Source organism: Neoarius graeffei, chromosome 27, assembly GCF_027579695.1.
Source record: "Neoarius graeffei isolate fNeoGra1 chromosome 27, fNeoGra1.pri, whole genome shotgun sequence".
Classification (NCBI taxonomy): Eukaryota; Metazoa; Chordata; class Actinopteri; order Siluriformes; family Ariidae; genus Neoarius; species Neoarius graeffei.
In genome coordinates, this window is record NC_083595.1 from 41,618,348 (window position 1) to 41,640,023 (window position 21,676).

At 41.0% G+C, this 21,676-nt stretch overlaps 1 protein-coding gene and 1 long non-coding RNA gene across 6 annotated transcripts in view; both read left to right on the top strand.

Moving 5' to 3' along the window:
• Nucleotides 1–21,676, top strand: part of ano5b (anoctamin 5b) — a 98,111-nt gene that overhangs the window by 74,190 nt on the left and 2,245 nt on the right. For all 5 annotated transcript variants that reach the window (XM_060911438.1, XM_060911439.1, XM_060911440.1 and 2 more), the window contains 10 exons: nt 1,018–1,152; nt 1,368–1,473; nt 4,611–4,671; nt 5,106–5,257; nt 9,821–9,895; nt 10,004–10,232; nt 10,472–10,650; nt 11,833–11,930; nt 16,240–16,370; nt 16,533–16,738. In XM_060911438.1, the coding sequence (XP_060767421.1) occupies nt 1,018–1,152; nt 1,368–1,473; nt 4,611–4,671; nt 5,106–5,257; nt 9,821–9,895; nt 10,004–10,232; nt 10,472–10,650; nt 11,833–11,930; nt 16,240–16,370; nt 16,533–16,738 (1,372 nt within the window). The remainder of the gene's footprint in view (nt 1–1,017; nt 1,153–1,367; nt 1,474–4,610; nt 4,672–5,105; nt 5,258–9,820; nt 9,896–10,003; nt 10,233–10,471; nt 10,651–11,832; nt 11,931–16,239; nt 16,371–16,532; nt 16,739–21,676) is intronic.
• LOC132874942 (uncharacterized) lies at nt 5,266–7,880 on the top strand. Its single transcript, XR_009651732.1, has 2 exons — nt 5,266–6,177; nt 7,557–7,880. It is a non-coding gene; the product is annotated as an uncharacterized LOC132874942 (long non-coding RNA).

Genomic DNA, 21,676 nt, shown 5'->3' on the forward strand with positions numbered 1-21,676 from the left:
GAAGGTCCTGGGTTCGAGCCCAACAGTTGACGGGGGCCTTTCTCTGCGGAGTTTGCATGTTCTCCCCGTGTCTGTCTGCGTGGGTTTCCTCCGGGTGCTTCGGTTTCCCCTACAGTCCAAAGACATGCAGGTTAGGCTAATTAGTGGCTCTAAATTGACCGTAGGTGTGAATGTGAGTGTGAATGGTTGTTTTGTCTCTGTGTGTCAGCCCTGTGATGACCTGGCGACTTGTCCAGGGTGTACCCCGCCTCTCGCCCATAGTCAGCTGGGATAGGCTCCAGCTTGCCTGCGACCCTGTAGGACAGGATAAGTGGCTACAGATAATGGATGGATGGATGAATCTTTATTCCTTTCAGAAAACTGAAACATGGGTTCTAGGTATGGCCATGAGTGCGTGTATTCCCCAGAAAAACCGCCTCCTTCCATTCTGCCATCAACTGATCATGTTCAAATAATGCTGCGGAGAAATCATTGAACTTGATTTTGTACAGTCTATGGACATGACGTGACCCTAGTGATTGTTGTTGGGTTTTTTTCGTAGGTGACACTGAGAAAGCCTATCACATTTTAGAAAAGAAAAGAAAAAAACATCCACTTTCAAAGCTGCTTCATAGTAATGAGGACATTGATAAAAATGTAGTGGAGTGAAAAGTACAATATTTGTCTTTCAAATGTAGTGAAGTTAAAGTCATAAGCTTCCAAAAAAAAATACTCAAGTAAATGTACTTCGTTACTGTCCACCTCTGGTTATAGCTGATGCTGAAAAACATACAGTAGGTATTCACACAGGGCATTTAAAATAAGTAATATAAATTAATTTTACTAAAGCCGTGTGATATCCTCTGAACCAACATGAACCATGTAGGTGCTATAAAAATGCTTGAATCTTAATTTAGATCAACTGAGTGAGCTCTGTTAATTCCTGGCTAGTGTGCTGCCAGATGTGTTACAGTTCATACATTGTTCTTTGTATATCAAAGTGTATTGAAAGTGATGCTTTCTGTTTGCCTTTAACAGAAAATACTATGGTGAGAAGATTGGCATCTACTTCGCTTGGCTGGGCTTCTACACAGAGATGCTGTTCTTTGCTGCAGTCATGGGTGTCATCTGTTTTGTTTATGGTTTACTCAGCTATAATAACAACGTGACAAGGTTAGGATGCTCTTAAGACTGTTCTACATCTCATGGGCGTGAAAACCACACCCAGATTTATTTGCATTAATTAGCATTTTGTACATTTGAACTTGGATTTAATGATTAAACATGAACACACTGTTGTGAAGTTTATGATACTTTGAAACAGCCGAACGTTTGAAATTGCCTACTTATAAACTGACTTTGTTTTTCTCTCCATGTTAATTATTCAGTAGAGAGATCTGTGACGCCAGTATTGGCGGAAACATTGTCATGTGTCCTCTGTGTGATAAGAAGTGCACCTACTGGAAACTCAGCTCAACTTGTTTTTCATCATGGGTGAGTTAACTCGCTGTTACTAATGCCCAGTTGTTGTCCATCTGCAGTTGTAGGTGCCTCTAAATAGAGTTTTTTGTTTTTGTTTTTTAAAAGTGTATTTGCTTCCAAAGCATTAAATTTCCTCTGAACTTGCGAAATGTGAATGGCTAATTGCAATGATCTAGATCAGGGGTTTTCAAAGTGTGGGAGAGTCAGCCCCCCCTCGGAGAGCAAATAAACAACAGCGCCCCCCCTTACAATTTTTGTTGTTGCTATACTTAATGTTCCATTCGTATTTAAAAAAAAAATGGTTGTTTTACACATTATTTTTTTTTCTTTTTCACATTTTAAACATCTGTGCTTTTTAAAACATCTTGTTTTACACATTTTAAACATCTCATAGCATTGTTAGCTAGCACCTCTTGGCAGACAACACACTGTAGCAGTGGAGCATCTTCAGATCCAGTCCATGAAAATCCAAACTTTAAATAATCGTGGTCATACTTCCTTCTTTTTCCAGTCCCCCAGGATTCCGCGGGCCTTTTTTGTGATTGTTGCGGGCTAAAATGTCTGCTGTTGCGGGGGTTTCCAAAAAAATTGCGATGAAAGTTGCGGTGTTTAGGTTTTTGTTGCAAGTTGTGAGAAATTGTTGCGATTTTCTCTTTTTGTGATTAAAATTGAGTGATATGTTAAATATTAAGTTATTACTGAAAAACTATTGATTAAAAAAACAAAGACACTGAGAAATGGTCCTATAAACAACTTTACCAATATAAAAGATTACCAGGACTACAAAAATGCAGAAAAATAGGCTTTACTTATACAAATGCACCTGTTGGTTCAAAAGTTAAAGTGCAGAGAACCTCACAGCACAACATGAAGTTACCTTAAAATATAATATAAATGCCTCAGCTTTCATGTAAGAAAAAAAAACTATTAATACTAGTACTGTGTGCAGGCAGTTTCTCCTGAAGACTAAATTAAACAATAATTATAAACTAATAAAATAAATGGCTCAGGCTTCATAGAAGGAAAAAAAAACAATTTGAACAGAATCTCACAGTATGATGCTGAAGCTGCCTAAACAATGGAAAATAAAATACCATTTTGGCAAAAATGTTGGCATCCATTAATTTCTTGTATTAAGTAAAACAAATAATATAAAGTGCACACAGTCCTTCACTGTAAACATAACACACTTTCAGTAACAGAATTTAAGCCTATATAAACACTGACTCGCACATCATGCAATGTTGCCAGATACTGCTGACGTTTTCCAGTCCAAAATATGTTCAAAACCCGCCAAAATGCACTTGAAACCGCCAATCTGGCGACACTGCGCGCATGCTGCTTCTCTTGAACATAGACATCTGGAAGTAAGGCGGAAGGTAGTTTGTCGATGTCACCTCAAGACGACGCCAACAATTGGTCAAATTTGTGGGAAAGTTGCAGTGATTGGATATAATTGCAGCACCGCCCTGAATTCGTGGGGATTGGTTGAATTTGCGCTGAAGTTGCAAATCGCAACATCCTGGAGGCTCTGTTTTTTTGCTTGGCCGGCTCCTCACTCCCTGTAGCTTTAGGTACTAAAAATCGATCCATTTTGTCTCTCACGTTGCGCCCCCCCTTGAAGAACTCTGGCGCCCCCCAGGGGGGGTGCGCCCCACACTTTGAAAAGCCCTGACTAGATTAAGTCAAATTTATTAAGAGAATAAAAAAAAAATCACTTTTTTTTTTTTTTTTTTTCAAATTAAGAGATTGTTTGTTTGTAACTAAATAAGAGCCACAGCTTTGGAACAATAGTGTTTCAGGTTAGAGGATAATATGGTACCCAGGAACATTTACCTACGTTTTTGTTACATAATTTTCAAAGAAGTTATCAGCAAATATATGTTTCACAAATAAACAAATCATTTTATAGTCACAAGTACCAATCTTCTACGTGTGTGTATGTGTGTGTGTGTTGGGGGGGGGGGACTGTGAGGGTGACATGATGTCAGATGCTGAAGGGGGGGCAGGGGGCAGAGGGGGGAGGAGGGGCAGAACAGGGAGGGAGTTGAGCCTCCTGACCGCCTTTCACCAGGCGGTCAGGAGGCTCAACTCCCTGCCTGTTCTGCCCCTCCTGCCCCCCCTTCAGCATCTGACATTGTCACCCTCACAGTCCCCCCCCCCCCCCCAACACACACACACACACACACACACACACACACATTCTCTCAACATTCATTCACACACTGAACTCAGGGTCTGCACATTTCACTTTACCTCGCTCATTTGCACTATTCCGCACTACCTCACCTTAACAGCTATTAGTTTATTGTTTATACTGCTTATTTCTTGTTTACCTGCTATACCTCAAGTGCCTTTGACTGTTTATTTTATGTCCTTTGCTCTAATTTTTATACAGGGTGTCTCAAAAAAATGTATTCACACTTTGAATGACGAGAAAACCTTTATTTATGAACATAGAGTGAAATGGAATAGCTTCGAATACAGAAGACAAATGTAATTGAAGAATCCTGTTCGCAAATGTTCAAATTGATGACCATTATTGTCCAGACAACGCTGATAACGCGCACCAAGGGATTCGCAAACGTCACGAAACAGGTCATTAGGAATATCGCGACATTGTCTTTCAATTTCCAATTTCAATGCATCAATTGTTCTTGGTTTGGTGCGATAAATTTTGTCTTTGAGATATCCCCACAAAAAGAAGTCCATGCTGTGATTAATTAATTACACCTGCAACACAAAAAAGGCAGCATGTTAGGGACAGTTAAAGTGTGAGTACATTTTTTTTTTTGAGACACCCTGTATATCTATCTATCTATCTATCGTGTGTGTGTGTGTGTATATACACACCTGTGAGTGTTTAGTCTATGTCTATTTCTTATCTAGAGTGTTTATACTGTTTATTTCAGTTATTCTATTTTTATTTATTGCATTGCCTGTTTGCACCGTGGGTCAGAGAGGACTGAAATTTCATCTGTGCTGTATGTCGAGCATGTATAGCATATTTGACAATAAAGTTGAGTTGACTTGACTTGAAATGCAGCACAGGTCTTGCTTAGTTTTTGAACAGAGATGTGGTTTGATTTAAGGATTTTTAATCCCACGTCTTGCATGCTTGCAGTTTCATGTCTCTTTTCTTCCTCCAGCTATCCCATCTATTCGACAATGAAGGAACAGTGTTCTTTGCCATCTTCATGGGAATTTGGGGTCAGTTTGTCCTTACCACATTCAAACACTGCCACCTACAGGTAGAGAAATATTAAACAAACTGAACCTGACTGGTCCCATGGGATAGAAATACATAAATGGGTTGGATGAAACCGAGCCAATTTGATCTCTGTTTATCTGATTAATTTGTCAACTTGGGGCAGTGAAATGAATTTCAGTAATTGCTTCATTTTAAAGCAGAGCATGCACAGTGGATCTTTGTAAATGATGCATGATAGAAATGTTAATTAGAAGTCCCGGAGCGATCTCCCTCTCCGTAATAAGAATAATAATAAGAACACTGCATTTGCTGTGTAGCCAAATAGCAAAAACTATAGCTTTCACTTAGTCTTTCTTTCTTTCTTTCTTTCTTTCTTTCTTTCTTTCTTTCTTGTTGTCTGTCTCTTTCCTTTTACTCTTTTGCTGTCCTACAGTAACTCTCTTTCTGGAATTATGGAAGCGGAGGCAGGCAAGGCTGGAGTATGAGTGGGACTTGGTGGATTTTGAAGAGGAGCAGCAGCAGCTTCAGATCAGACCCGAGTTCGAGTTGAAGTGCCCCAAACGCCGTCGCAATCGTGTCACACAGGTACTTCAAAGTGATGTGGCAAGTCACTCGGTCATTTAAGACGACCTTTTTTACTTTCTATCATTTGCTGTACTTGACTATATCTTTGCTTGAGCTTTAAAGGGATAGTTCGGGATTTTTGACATGAATCTGTATGGCATCCCCATCAATAGTGTCGTGCAAACACACTGACTTGCCCCCGACAGCATCCTGTGAGTCCAGTTCTTGTCCAGTTTTGGTCCAGACGAAAGTAGTCCGGCAAGTTTGTTGGGGTCACGAAAGTAAAACGTTTTTCGTCTCGGAACAGTATGTGTTCAAAAGAGTGATATATTTGCATCACAAAACCGTTGCCAAATAAAAAGTCAGACCTCGCAATCGCTTGGCACTATTTTCTCTCCCTTCTTATCACTGCGCGCTGCCGCCAGGTGACAGCCACGGCTGTTTCATTCATTGTTTACTGCTAGCAAAGTTAGCGACAACATGTCTGACTACGACAGCGACGTTGAAAACATTGACTTCATCTCACAGCCAAAGGGATAGCTTTATGAACCCGAATATACAGATGAAGAAATTCGCCAGATGGAGTTAGAACGGGCAGAGAGAGAAAGGGTGGACAGAGAAGTGGAAGAAGGTGAAGCTGGAGCTGGAGCCGCGAGACACCGGGTGACCGACAAATGGTGGTGTACTTGTTCCAAATGTGAAGTAATGCAGACAGAGGTGGAGTGCTACTGCTGCCACGAATAGGATCTCATCATGCCACAGATGCAAGACCTTTCAATTGACGAGGAGGCCAGCGTGCCAGCTGCTGTCTGCATCACAAACCACACTGACTTCCCTGCACTCCTGAATGTTGGTGTCTTGCAGACGTTTTTCCACATTCCTAAAATTAACTGGAAGAAGCGTCCCAGGCCAGCTGGACCCGATGATCAGTTGTATTCAGAGTAAGTGTTGACTCCTTTTTTACATGTTGTAGCCTACAGGTGTTTTGTTAGTTGAATGTTTATAACCTTATAAACTGTACACGTGATCAAGCAATGACTTATTCTGGCATACTGTATGCTTTAGTTAGTATAGTCCAGGTCATACACGACTACAACAAATGGGTGTACACATCAGACATTGAAGGAATATGAGTAATAATGATAATCTTTTACATAACATTTTTAATGGTGATGCATGTGTTATTATTGTGTATTCCCAAGTTATTTTTGTTCTTAGAACTTCATATTTGTATCAGAGCTTTATAAGACCTGAGCCTCAACATGTCTGTATCCTACTGTGTTCAGGAATAAATGTCTTGGCCTAAATGGCAGCCCCCAGCAATTGGCATGATCTCCTGTCCTCACAGGATCAAGCTATCAGACTCCCCGTCTCCTCCTGCCCCCAGCATTTAGCACCTTCTTTTGTCTGCACAGTAAAGCCTTCTGTCCCAAACAATTACCTAATGCAAATTATTTTATGGCCCGTTTCCACTACCCTTTTTCAGCTCACTTCAGCTCGCTTTAGCCCGACACGGCTCGCGTTTCGACTATCTAAGAACAGCACAACTCAGCTCGCTTCAGCCCTGCTCAGCCCCCAAAACTCGCACGGTTTTGGAGTGGGGCTGAAGCGAGCCAAAGCAAGCCGAGTGGGGCTAGGGGCGTGAGGAGACACTCCCCTGTGCACTGATTGGTGAGGAGGAGTGTCCTCACACGCCCACACACGCCCCGCGAGCACGCTGGGATCTGTAAACACCGTAAACCCGGAAGAAGAAGAATTACGAATTACGAGAATTCTGAAGCCTTATGCGCCTCGCCTCATCTATACGCTCTTGCCAGTATCTGTTGGCGTTGTCGGTGACAACAAGCCACAGCACCAAGACCAGCAACACTAACGACACCATGTCCTCCATGTTTATTGTTTACTCTCCGGGTTGTGAGACTACCGCTTAAAAGGTCACTGATGTCACTGTTTGCGCCGCCTAACGACATCATGTGACATCCACCCACTTTCGCTAACTCCACCCAATTTGTCCACCCACTTCCAGCCAGCACGGTTCAGCGCGGTTGTAGTCGAAATGCAACTCCAACAGCCCCACTCAGCTCGACTCAGCCCAACTCAGCACCGCACGGCTCAGCCCAACTCAGCCGCGTTGGTAGTGGAAAAGCGGCATTAGGGTGGGCCCAAAGGTTACGCCCCTATGTCCCAGCAGTGTACTTATAATATATATATATGTATATAAAATGCCACCAGCAACCAAATTCTGCCATAGCCAGATATGTTGATGCATACATTCCTGGCAAAAAGTTGCTTATTTATGTTATGTTGTTTTCTATTTCAGACAGTACATGCTGATTGCCTATCGCATTGTATTAGAATGGGCCCTGAAAGGAGAGAAGCTTGGTCCCGGCCACAGGAGAGTTCTTCCTTCCTGTGTGGTGGAGCTAATAAGAAGAACATATCCATCACCAAATGGACAATATGCAGGGTTCAAAGAGTCAGTGGATGCACTGCAATTGTTTTAGATCTTTAAAATTGTAAAGTTTTACTGTACATTTTCTACATTGTTACATTTACCCTTTCTATGGAAAATTATTTGAAACAACATCGAACATACAAAATAGAAACAGATTTCTGTCCTGTTCAATAAAACTATGTTCACAAAGACATCAGATGTTATGGTTATTACTATTACGTTTACACATAGTTATGCAAAAAGCAACATGGCCTGAAAAATGCTTGGTAAAGGTAAGCGACCACAAACAGGGCTTTTTCAGCCTCAGACACCAACATCTTTATTGTTTTTTTGGAAAACGTGACACATGTTCTGTAACCAAATCATCCTTGTTTGGCTTTGGAGTGGGAGCAATGTTGGCTGGTATTGTGACTGGAGGATGGATGTGGAATGCTGGATCTCCAAGTCTGACATTCTTGTCAAGTCGCCGCTGAATGACCTGTTCCACCAATTCTTTGCGGAAATCCTGAGTTGTTGGCTCCTACAGCTTCCTTACAATCCACTGGTTAGATTGTTTTGGAGTAAACAACATTGTACTTTTCTTTTCCTGGAAATGAGGAGAGGGACAGGACACAAGAATGATGAGGATGGTTCATGTTCATGTTCATTACTTTGGTATGAAATTGAATCACTGTGGTTTGTGTGGCCTGTGAATTGAGGAATGACTACATAAATAAAGCAGTAACTCTAAAATACAAAAGCAAAATACTAAGATGAAAGTCATAAATCTGAATACGACAAAATTCTCAGGAAAAACAATTATATATTTATACTACATATACTATAGTATACTACATATACCATATATATATATATATATATATATATATATATATATATATAATATATATATATATATATATATATATATATATATATATATACTACACAATTATATATTTATACTATATATTTACTGTAATGTTGGTTTTAGCCCTTTCAAAGTCCAGTGGTTTGACAGAGGGGATATTATGATTTTTGTCTGGTAACTCATATATATATCTGTGTGTGTGTGTGTGTCTTTTCATACTTACCAGTCTGAGTACGGTCATGCTGACGGCCAACATTGAGGTTGTGGTCAATAACACTGAGTTGGAGCCTTGCCTGCATTGTGACATAATATGTGAAGTGGCGCCTCTTCTCTGCGTACTTCAGCATAGAGCTGTGGAACACTTCAAGGTCCCCTAAAAGAAAAAAAGAAGATTGTATTTACACATTTTCAACTTTATACGTATACAAACAGTCTGAAATTATTGCTATTGGTATGATCACTATTTTTTTTTATGTTTTGTTGGGCAAAGTAAAGTTTTTCTTGTACATTTGCGAAATTGCTTTTGTTTTCCCAAAGGACAGGTTAAGCATTGCATTATTCATGCTTCTCTAAGAGGTGTTCATATTTGTTTAGGGACAAATGTGATCAACCTACAGCTCAGAAGTTTATCCAAACTTACCTGTATGCTTGAACAAAGTCAGCTTCACCTTCTTCCACTTCTCTGTCCACCCTTTCTCTCTCTGCCCGTTCTAACTCCATCTGGCGAATTTCTTCATCTGTATATTCGGGTTCATAAAGCTATCCCTTTGGCTGTGAGATGAAGTCAATGTTTTCAACGTCGCTGTCGTAGTCAGACATGTTGTCGCTAACTTTGCTAGCAGTAAACAATGAATGAAACAGCCGTGGCTGTCACCTGGCGGCAGCGCGCAGTGATAAGAAGGGAGAGAAAATAGTGCCAAGCGATTGCGAGGTCTGACTTTTTTTTATTTGGCAACGGTTTTGTGATGCAAATATATCACTCTTTTGAACACGTACTGTTTTGAGACGAAAAACGTTTTACTTTCGTGACCCCAACAAACTTGCCGGACTACTTTCGTCTGGACCAAAACTGGACAAGAACTGGACTCACAGGATGCTGTCGGGGGTAAGTCAGTGTATTTGCACGACACTGTTGACGGGGATGCCGTACAGATTCATGTCAAAAATCCCGAACTATTGCTTTAAAATCCCAATTATTAATTCACATTTTACAATATTAATACCAGAGAGAGTGAAGATATCAAAGTAGTTGTAATGACAGATGTTCTGATTACCTTAGGAAATGGAGCCATATTTGCCTTTAACCAGCAAATGTGCTCGCTTCTGCTTCTCTGGAGCTACAGTTCTGTTCTGGGTGAGTCACTGCGATTGCTTGCAAAAGATTTTAATGAAACTTTTTGTATGTATTCTTAACTGAACCACCAAACCCGTGTCTGTAATCTGTCCTCTGTTTCTTCCGAAGACATTCCTGATTGTGGCCTGTATAATGGGAGTGATTGCATACAGATTAGCAGTTTATGCTGCTTTCGCTAGCTTCATGAAAGATAGCACAACCAGCAAGATCCAGCTTGTGGGGCCTCTGATTACTCCACAGCTGGCCACCTCAGTTACAGCATCTTGCATCAATTTTGTTATCATCCTCTTCCTCAACTTGCTCTATGAGCATGTGGCTCAATGGATTACTGATATGGGTGAGACAAAGCTTTACTGTCTTCTTAAAATTTACTGTAAAATGCTCATTAATGTTACCCTTTTATACAGTAACACTTTATTTCGTAGTGCAAGTATTGCATCTTTTCTCGTAATCCAGACGTAGCATATAACATATGTGAAAACTGTAGACTGTTTCATAGTATGATACAACAGATGTCCTTTATTTGTCTTTTATTCATGATTATCTTTTGACATGAATCTTTGACCTTGCCTACAGAGATCCCCAAGACCCATTTGGAATATGAGAACAAGCTGACCATGAAGATGTTCATGTTCCAGTTTGTCAACTACTACTCCTCCTGCTTCTATGTTGCCTTCTTTAAAGGCAAGTTTGTGGGTCACCCAGGCAACTACACCTACATGTTTGGGAAGTGGAGTAAACTGAGAAATGAGGAGGTGAGATGTTTGTCTTCTGTCTGTTGTCACAATTATCTTAAAAATCCAAAATGAATTCTGTTAATTTGTTGGATTCCTGTATATGAATCTCTAAAACATATATAAATAGTTAATATATAAATGCTGAATCTGTTCATCAAAGTTACAGCCAACATAATGCACCATGTTTTTACCATCTGATATTTTGCATAAATTCATTTTTGCCCCGATGTATGATTTTCTGCAATCATACCGTAGGCTCAGGGTGCGATTTGTCAAAAAACCAGAAGGGGGGGATGTTTTTTTTTTTTTAAATCATGAAACGTCACAAAATTAAGGTAACAATAGGCTAACAGCTCAGTAACATCCGATGATATCAAATGAATAACACTAAATGAAAACGAACACTAAACCAGAGATGGTAAATTCATCTTCCTATCTCTCTGACTAAATACACGAACACTAACACACAACAAAGTTCGCATTGCTTGTCGTGTTGCTGTGATGTTTTTCTCCCTCCGGATTAAATGGACAGTGACTCGGAAATCACTAAAATACATGAATACTAAATGAACAGTTTGCTCTGATGGCGCAGTTCACATTGTGCGCAGCTTTCCGATTTAAACTGTTTTTTTCTCATCCTTATACTTCCTGTTTCATGGACTGTAACGGATTTGCTTATTTAGTAATTTTAATACAGAATTTACTTTGAAATTATAATCAGACACTCCAACGCGCCCCCCCAAAAAAAAAAAAAAAATCGGCCATGAAAAAGGCGGCATCCGCCAAAAGGCGCGCTGTTTGCATCCCTGCAGATACATTGATACATTGTAGATAATAACAATATCTTTGCGTTCTATAAGAATGCAAAGATATTGTTATTATCTACAATGTATCTATTTGCTGGGGATGTTTGTGAACATCAAAGCTGCCACTTCGGGTCATTTTGAAAGTGAGTGCAATGTAGACCATAGAAAACTGTGTCACAACATGCCTGTCATGTCAACTTTTTTTTTGGTTTGTTTGTTTTATTGACGGGGTTGTCCCTGAGGATTTTTTTCAGCAGAGATAAAAACCAGAGGGGGGGGATCATCCCCCCCAGCAAATCGCACCCAGAGTAGGCTGTATGTTTCACATTCGCTTCATCTAATTCCATGTGTACTGCCTCGGAGTATACAAAGCTGCTTGTGTAATCTTTTGCAGTGTGCTCCAGGGGGCTGTCTGATAGAGCTCACCACTCAGCTAGTGATTGTCATGACAGGGAAACAGCTGGTTGGAAATATCCAGGAGGCCTTGGTACCGTAAGTGTCCCCATGAGCTAGGCCTAACAACTTTTAACTTGTTAACTTTAACGCATGTTACTGTATTTATTAAGAAGAATGCCTTTATTGTCACTGCACAAATGTACAACGAAATTTAGTTCATCATAGGAGAGCAAAGCCAGTGCGTACATGTGCGCCGCCACTCTTGGACATTTCAGTCCAGGGCCGTCCCATGTTGGCCTAACTGCATGCCTTTGGAAACCGGAGCACCCGGAGGAAACCCACACAGACACTGGGAGAACATGCAAACTCCACACAGAAAGGCCCCCGTTGTCTGCTGGACTCGAACCCAGAACCTTCTTGCTGTGAGGCAACAGTGCTAACCACTTATGCCACCGTGCAACTAATATGAGTTATATGTAGGGGATAAAGTGGGGGATAAAACTTTCTTAGATTTTGTAATTATACACTATAGGGCCGTCATAGTTCTCAACTGCATTAAAATTTTATGTGTTCTAATAGGTTTTAAATATTAAATAGCCTATACTCCTCTTATACAACCACAGACACAGAGAACATTACACGATGCTACACTATGCACTTATATCACTTTCTTAAGCACTGAAAATTGTAACCAGGCAGTTCTATAATTTTTCTCATAATATTTTTTTTTTACAGATTTCTTTTTATTTACTTACATACTGTAATGTATTTTGTCACTAACATTTTAGCTGCATTTGATTTCTTATGCAAATCATAAATATTCTCCATCTTTATGCAGGAATTAATTAATTTGTTTGTTTTATTCATACTTCAAGACAAGCCAAAATTGAAGTGGCTTTCTGGTTACTATACGCCAATCAGCCACAACATTAAAACCACCTGCCTAATATTGTGTAGGTCCCACCCCTGTGCCACCAAAACCGCCTCTTCCCTTTGAGGTATGAACTCCACAAAACCTCTGAAGGTGCGCTGTGGTCCTCTGAAGGTGCGCTGTGGTCCTCTGAAGGTGTGCTGTGGTATCTGGCACGGTGATGTATATTCACTTCACCTGTCAGTGGTTTTAATGCTATGGCTGATCGGTGTTTATGCTGACCGCATTTTCACACCTGTGTAGTGCACTACATGCTCAATAAGGCACCATTAAAGGTTCATCAGAAAAAGTGACTCCAATAGGTATCTGCTACAAATTATCAGTTTGAATGTAATATTAGGAAATAAGTGGGGGAAAAAAGATCAATCCTACACTATATTGCCAAAAGTATGTGGACACTTGACCATCACAACCAGATGTGCGTGCATGCATGCTGAACATCCCTTTCCAAAACCATTTGCATTAATATGGAGCTCCTTTGTTGCTAGAGCTATAGCCTTCACTCGTCTGGGAAATATTTCCACTAGGTTTTAGAACTGGCTGTGAAGATTTGCCCATTCAGCAACAAGAGCATTTTAAGTAGGGGTGAGGTCAGGTCTCGGTGCAGACCATTTGATTTCTTCCACACCAAATTTGGCAAACCATGTCTTTATGGATCGCGCTTTGTGCACTTTGTCATTGGCATGCTGAAATATGTTTGGATTAGGCCTTTTAGTTCCAGTGAAGGAAAATCATAATTCTACAGCATTCAAGACAATTACAGTGGTGCTTGAAAGTTTGTGAACCCTTTAGAATTTTCTATATTTCTGCATAAATATGATCTAAAACATCATCAGATTTTCAAGCAAGTCCTAAAAGTCGATAAAGAGAACCCAGTTAAACAAATGAGACAAAAATATTATACTTGGTCATTTGTTTAGTGAGGAAAATGATCCAATATTACATATCTGTGAGTGGCAAAAGTATGTGAACCTTTGCTTTCAGTATCTGGTGTGACCCCCTTGTGCAGCAATAACTGCAACCAAACGTTTCCGGTAACTGTTGATCAGTCCTGCACACCGGCTTGGAGGAATTTTAGCCCGTTCCTCCGTACAGAACAGCTTCAACTCTGGGATGTCGATGGGTTTCCTCACATGAACTGCTCGCTTCAGGTCCTTCCACAACATTTCCATTGGATTAAGGTCACGACTTTGACTTGGCCATTCCAAAACATATCTGTGAGTGGCAAAAGTATGTGAACCTCTAGGATTAGCAGTTAATTTGAAGGTGAAATTAGAGTCAGGTGTTTTCAATCAATGGGATGACTCAGGTGTGAGTGGGCACCCTGTTTTATTTAAAGAACAGGGATCTATCAAAGTCTGATCTTCACAACACGTTTGTGGAAGTGTATCATGGCACGAACAAAGGAGATTTCTGAGGACCTCAGAAAAAGCGTTGTTGATGCTCATCAGGCTGGAAAAGGTTACAAAACCATCTCTAAAGAGTTTGAACTCCTCCAATCCACAGTCAGACAGATTGTGTACAAATGGAGGAAATTCAAGACCATTGTTACCCTCTCCAGGAGTGGTCTACCAACAAAGATCACTCCAAGAGCAAAGCGTGTAATAGTTGGCGAGGTCACAAAGGACCCCAGGGTAACTTCTAAGGCCAAGTTTACATTAGACCGTATCTGTCTCGTTTTCTTCGCGGATGCACTGTCTGTTTACATTAAAACGCCGGGAAACGGGAATCCGCCAGGGTCCACGTATTCAATCCAGATCGTGTCTGGTCTGGTGCTGTGTAAACATTGAGAATACGCAGATACGCTGTGCTGAGCTCTAGCTGGCGTTGTCATTGGACAACGTCACTGTGACATCCACCTTCCTGATTCACTGGCGTTGGTCATGTGACGCGACTGCTGAAAAACGGCGCAGACTTCCACCTTGTATCACCTTTCATTAAAGAGTATAAAAGTATGAAAATACTGCAAATACTGATGCAAATACTGCCCATTGTGTAGTTATGATTGTCTTTAGGCTTGCCATCCTTCCACTTGCAAGTGGTAAGTGACGTGCATGCCCGATATGCACTGGGATCACACACACACAGTGGCTCAGTCCCGAATCACTGCTCGTGCGCTTCACTCATGCACTCTGTGAGCTGCACAGGGCCGGAGTGCGCACCCTCCAGAGGGCACTCGCTGTTCAGGGTGGAGTGATTTGGAGCGCAGGATGCCTGCGGAGCCGAGCGTATCCGTGTATTGGCGTTGCTGTGTGCACGCGAATCGTGTATTGGCATTGCTGTGTGCACGCAAATCGTTTTAAAAACGTTAATCTGATGATCCGCTGATACAGTCTAATGTAAACCCCACCTAAGCAACTGAAGGCCTCTCTCACATTGGCTAATGTGCATGAGTCCACCATCAGGAGAACACTGAACAACAATAGTGTGCATGGCAGGGTTGCAAGGAGAAAGCCACTGCTCTCCAAAAAGAACATTGCTGCTCGTCTGCAGTTTGCTAAAGATCCCGTGGACAAGCCAGAAGGCAATTGGAAAAATGTTTTGTGAATGGATGAGACCAAAATATAACTTTTTGGTTGAAATGAGAAGCATTATGTTTGGAGAAAGGAAAACACTGCATTCCAGCATAAGAACCTTGTCCCATCTGTGAAACATGGTGGTGCTAGTATCATGGTTTGGGTCTGTTTTGCTGCATCTGGGCCAGGATGGCTTGCCATCATTGATGGAACAATGAATTCTGAATTATACCAGTGAATTTTAAAGGAAAAATGTCAGGACATCTGTCCATGAACTGAATCTCGAGAAGGTGGGTTATGCAGCAAGACAACGACCCTAATCACACAAGTTGTTCTACCAAAGAATGGTTAAAGAAGAATAAAGTTAATGTTTTGGAATGGCCAAGTCAAAGTCCTGACCTTAATCCAATGGAAATGTTGTGGAAGGACCTGAAGCGAGCAGTTCATGTGAGGAAACCCACCAACATCCCAGAGTTGAAGCTGTTCTGTACAGAGGAATGGGCTAAAATTCCTCCAAGCCGGTGTGCAGGACTGATCAACAGTTACCAGAAACGTTTAGTTGCAGTTATTGCTGCACAAGGGGGGGGGGGTGTCACACCAGATACTGAATACAAAGATTCACATACTTTTGCCACTCACAGATATGTAATATTGGATCATTTTCCTCAATAAATAAATGACCAAGTATACTATTTTTGTCTCATTTGTTTAATTGGGTTCTCTTTATCTACTTTTAGGACTTGTGTGAAAATCTGATGATGCTTTAGGTCATATTTATGCAGAAATATAGAAAATTCTAAAGGGTCCACATACTTTCAAGCACCACTGTAGGTACCAATACCTAATAAATTGGCAAAATATGAACCACACACAGTAGCAGCATTAATCCAATTAAGTATTACAGATGTCTTCCACTTTTAGATACAATACATAACCTAGCTTGTGTCTGTGAATTCAGGTTACTAAAGAACTGGTGGATCAGCAGAAAAGGTTGGAACCATCGAGAGAGCCGGTACAGCCGATGGGAGCAGGACCATGACTTACAAAGCTTAGGCCAGTTTGGTCTCTTCTACGAGTACCTAGAGATGGGTATGGATTCACTCATATTTAAAATTTCCTCTGTATAACTCATAAATCCATAAATGTAACTACACTGTTCCATCATTTTCTGTTTTAGTCCCAAGCAGCTTGTGACTGCTGTCTGAGCATGTTTTAATATGTATTAACTGATGTTGTTATTATTTTTAATAGTGATCCAGTTTGGTTTCATCACATTATTTGTGGCTTCATTTCCACTTGCTCCACTTCTCGCGCTCTTTAACAACATTCTGGAGGTGCGGGTGGATGCATGGAAGTTCACGACACAGTTCCGTAGGCCTGTGGCAGCCAAGGCACGCAACATTGGGGCCTGGCAGGAGATCCTAAATGTGGTGGCTATTTTATCTGTTGTTACAAATGTGAGTAGCAAAGGCCAAGGGTCTCTCTCTCTCTCTCTTTCTTTCTAAAATTGACAATACTATGTTAAGTATAACATACTGCAAGTTTTTTTTAACTCCCTATTTAATGGGGCTTAGATGTTTTTGACGCACTGAAGTAACACATAAGAAACTTCAATGTTGTTTTATTTTATGATGACGAGTCTCACTGATTGACTCAGAAGCTCAACTTAAGAATGAATTGGTGCAACCAGAAACACTGAAATATTTCTCAGGTGGGGAAAAAGAAAAAGCTGCCACAGTCCCTCACTCTACTGATCGTTACCACATCACTTATGTAATCACATCACATCAACCACATTGCACACAGCTCTCAGTGAAAATTAATGACCTCTAGCTACAGTGACATGTCAGTGTATTATGTCAGTGTGAATGTGGTTAAGTCATTATATCAAACAAAGTTTGTGCTTGTTGATTAAATTGCATGTTCTACCTACAAAGCCACATAGTATATTGGCAGGGTTTTTTTTTCTTCCCATGGTACTGTGTATAAAGTCTTGGATATGTGTAAAGAAATTCTGTAAAGCAGAGAAGCTTTTACAAGAAATGAAACGAAACCTTTCTTACAACCCCGATTCCAAAAAAGTTGGGACAAAGTACAAATTGTAAATAAAAACGGAATGCAATGATGTGGAAGTTCCAAAATTCCATATTTTATTCAGAATAGAACATAGATGACATATCAAATGTTTAAACTGAGAAAATGTATCATTTAAAGAGAAAAATTAGGTGATTTAAAATTTCATGACAACACATCTCAAAAAAAGTTGGGACAAGGCCATGTTTACCACTGTGAGACATCCCCTTTTCTCTTTACAACAGTCTGTAAACGTCTGGGGACTGAGGAGACAAGTTGCTCAAGTTTAGGGATAGGAATGTTAACCCATTCTTGTCTAATGTAGGATTCTAGTTGCTCAACTGTTTTAGGTCTTTTTTGTCGTATCTTCCGTTTTATGATGCGCCAAATGTTTTCTATGGGTGAAAGATCTGGACTGCAGGCTGGCCAGTTCAGTACCTGGAGCCTTCTACACAGCCATGATGCTGTAATTGATGCACTATGTGGTTTGGCATTGTCATGTTGGAAAATGCAAGGTCTTCCCTGAAAGAGACGTCGTCTGGATGGGAGCAAATGTTGCTCTAGAACCTGGATATACCTTTCAGCATTGATGGTGTCTTTCCAGATGTGTAAGCTACCCATGCCACACGCACTAATGCAACCCCATACCATCAGAGATGCAGGCTTCTGAACTGAGCGCTGATAACAACTTGGGTTGCCCTTCTCCTCTTTAGTCCGAATGACACGGCGTCCCTGATTTCCATAAAGAACTTCAAATTTTGATTCGTCTGACCACAGAACAGTTTTCCACTTTGCCACAGTCCATTTTAAATGAGCCTTGGCCCAGAGAAGACGTCTGCGCTTCTGGATCATGTTTAGATACGGCTTCTTCTTTGAACTATAGAGTTTTAGCTGGCAACGGCAGATGGCACGGTGAATTGTGTTCACAGATAATGTTCTCTGGAAATATTCCTGAGCCCATTTTGTGATTTCCAATACAGAAGCATGCCTGTATGTGATGCAGTGCCGTCTAAGGGCCCGAAGATCACGGGCACCCAGTATGGTTTTCCGGCCTTGACCCTTACGCACAGAGATTCTTCCAGATTCTCTGAATCTTTTGATGATATTATGCACTGTAGATGATATGTTCAAACTCTTTGCAGTTTTACACTGTCGAACTCCTTTCTGATATTGCTCCACTATTTCTCAGCGCAGAATTAGGGGGATTGGTGATCCTCTTCCCATCTTTACTTCTGAGAGCCGCTGCCACTCCAAGATGCTCTTTTTATACCCAGTCATGTTAATGACCTATTGCCAGTTGACCTAATGAGTTGCAATTTGGTCCTCCAGCTGTTCCTTTTTTGTACCTTTAACTTTTCCAGCCTCTTATTGCCCCTGTCCCAACGTTTTTGAGATGTGTTGCTGTCATGAAATTTCAAATGAGCCAACATTTGGCATGAAATTTCAAAATGTCTCACTTTCGACATTTGATATGTTGTCTATGTTCTACTGTGAATACAATATCAGTTTTTGAGATTTGTAAATTATTGCATTCCGTTTTTATTTACAATTTGTACTTTGGGCGGCACGGTGGTGTAGTGGTTAGCGCTGTCGCCTCACAGCAAGAAGGTCCTGGGTTCGAGCCCCGGGGCCGGCGAGGGCCTTTCTGTGCGGAGTTTGCATGTTCTCCCCGTGTCCGCGTGGGTTTCCTCCGGGTGCTCCGGTTTCCCCCACAGTCCAAAGACATGCAGGTTAGGTTAACTGGTGACTCTAAATTGACCGTAGGTGTGAATGTGAGTGTGAATGGTTGTCTGGGTCTATGTGTCAGCCCTGTGATGACCTGGCGACTTGTCCAGGGTGTACCCCGCCTTTCGCCCGTAGTCAGCTGGGATAGGCTCCAGCTTGCCTGCGACCCTGTAGAAGGATAAAGCGGCTAGAGATAATGAGATGAGATTTGTACTTTGTCCGAACTTTTTTGGAATCGGGGTTGTACATATAAAATTACTTGCACAGTAATGCAGAAGACAAAAAATTAACATTGAGACAAACTTTGTATTAGAAAATTAGGGTGGGTAAAATTTTGCACAGGACACAATATTGTTATTGATTAAGGAAATATAGTAATATTGTATAGTCACACATACACAATGTAAGTTAAACTGTTAATCTGTGTTAAAAAAAAAAAACAGTGAAAAAAAATTTAATGTATAGTTATGCATACATTCAGCAGCCACTTGAACAGGATCACCCGTGCACCTGCTTATTAATGCAATTATCCAATCATCCAGTGACGAACAGTCAATATTTTTCCAATTTTCAGCGATCCAGTTGTGAGCCTGAACACAATGTAGTTTTAGATTCCTGTTCTTGGCTGACAACAGGTGGAACTCAATGTAGCGTTCAGCTGTTGTAGCCCATCTCAACGCTTGACATGGTTTGTGTTCCGAGATGTTTTTCTACTCAACACATTTGTAAAGAGTCGTTATTTGTAAATAGTTCCCATAGACTTCCTTTCAGCTCAGACCAGTCTGGCTATTTTCCTTTGAACTCTGATTAACAAGGTATTTCTACCCACAAGTCAAGTTTATTTGTATAGCGCTTTTAACAATAAACATTGTCGCAAAGCAGCTTTACAGAATTTGAACGACTTAAAACATGAGCTAATTTATCCCTAATCTATCCCCAATGAGCAAGCCTGTGGCGACGGTGGCAAGGAAAAACTCCCTCAGACGACATGAGGAAGAAACCTCGAGAGGAACCAGACTCAAAAGGGAACCCACCCTCATTTGGGCAACAACAGACAACATGACTATAACATTAACAGTTTTAACATGAAGTCAGTTTTGTTGATGTTATAAACTCTTCATTGATGGAAACTTGAGTGCAAAACTGTTCATGACAACTGCAGTCCTAAAGTTAGCAAGTCAACTGTAGTCCTCAGCCATAAAAGCATTACTGTAAGAGTCCAGAGCGTCCTCCAGGTGTGACTTTCAACTGTCCATATGGGGCCGTCCTCCACAGGAACGATGTGATGAGACTCCAGCCAGACGTAGGGCATCGGGATGGATCAGGCAAGTCTGAGGAGCAGAAGAGGTCAGCATCTCAATCTCAGGATTGACATGTAACTCAGAGGGACAGATAAGGGGGGGAGAGAGAGAGAAAACACAGGTTGTTAGGTACGCCCAATGTCACCTGAATAAGCAGGAACGGTATAAATTTTGCGCTGAGTACAAGCAGCTCAGAACAATTGCTCATGGATGTTTGTGGGTGTCCTTTTTTTTTTTTAATTATTTTTTGCTCCATTTGCTGGAAACTTAATAATAATAATTTATTATTATTATTATTATTATTATTATTATTGAGGAAGCCAACTTCACTGGGGGGTGATTTACAGAGGGGTCCTCCAAAATAAACATAATATAAATATATAATAATATAAATAATAACAATACATAAATTAAATTATAACTAAATTCTACATTAATTTCTGTATTACTATCCAAAAGTAAAATAAGATCACTGCAATCATACTACACCACCATCAATCACGATCACCAGAATCCCTTCTAGCTCATCTCATCTCATTATCTGTAGCCGCTTTATCCTGTTCTACAGGGTCGCAGGCAAGCTGGAGCCTATCCCAGCTGACTACGGGCGAAAGGCAGGGTACACCCTGGACAAGTCGCCAGGTCATCACAGGGCTGACACATAGACACAGACAACCATTCACACTCACATTCACACCTACGGTCAATTTAGAGTCACCAGTTAACCTAACCTGCATGTCTTTGGACTGTGGGGGAAACCGGAGCACCCGGAGGAAACCCACGCGGACACAGGGAGAACATGCAAACTCCGCACAGAAAGGCCCTCGCCGGCCACGGGGCTCGAACCCGGACCTTCTTGCTGTGAGGCGACAGCGCTAACCACTACACCACCGTGCTGCCCCCTTCTAGCTCATCATAAAAGATAAACTAAAAATGACCCCATCGACAAGAATAATACAATAGCAATGACCTTAAGTATACTCACTGATGCATTAAATACTTCAGAGACTGTTGTTTCATTAACGCTCAAACCAGTCCATCTGGCATCACCAAATGTCACTGAGTTCACATTTTCCCCATTCTGATGTTTGGTGTGAACATGAACTGAAGCTCTTGATCTTTATCAGCATTGTTTTTATGCATTACTCTGCTGCTACTTTCGGCTCACTGGATAATTGTGTAAATGATCGGGGTTACAGGTGTTCCTATTAAAGTGTCTGTGGGTGCGTGTCATAATATGTGGATAGAAGGATATGGGTGGAAATTTTTTTTTTTTCCTTTCTATATTTTCACTTA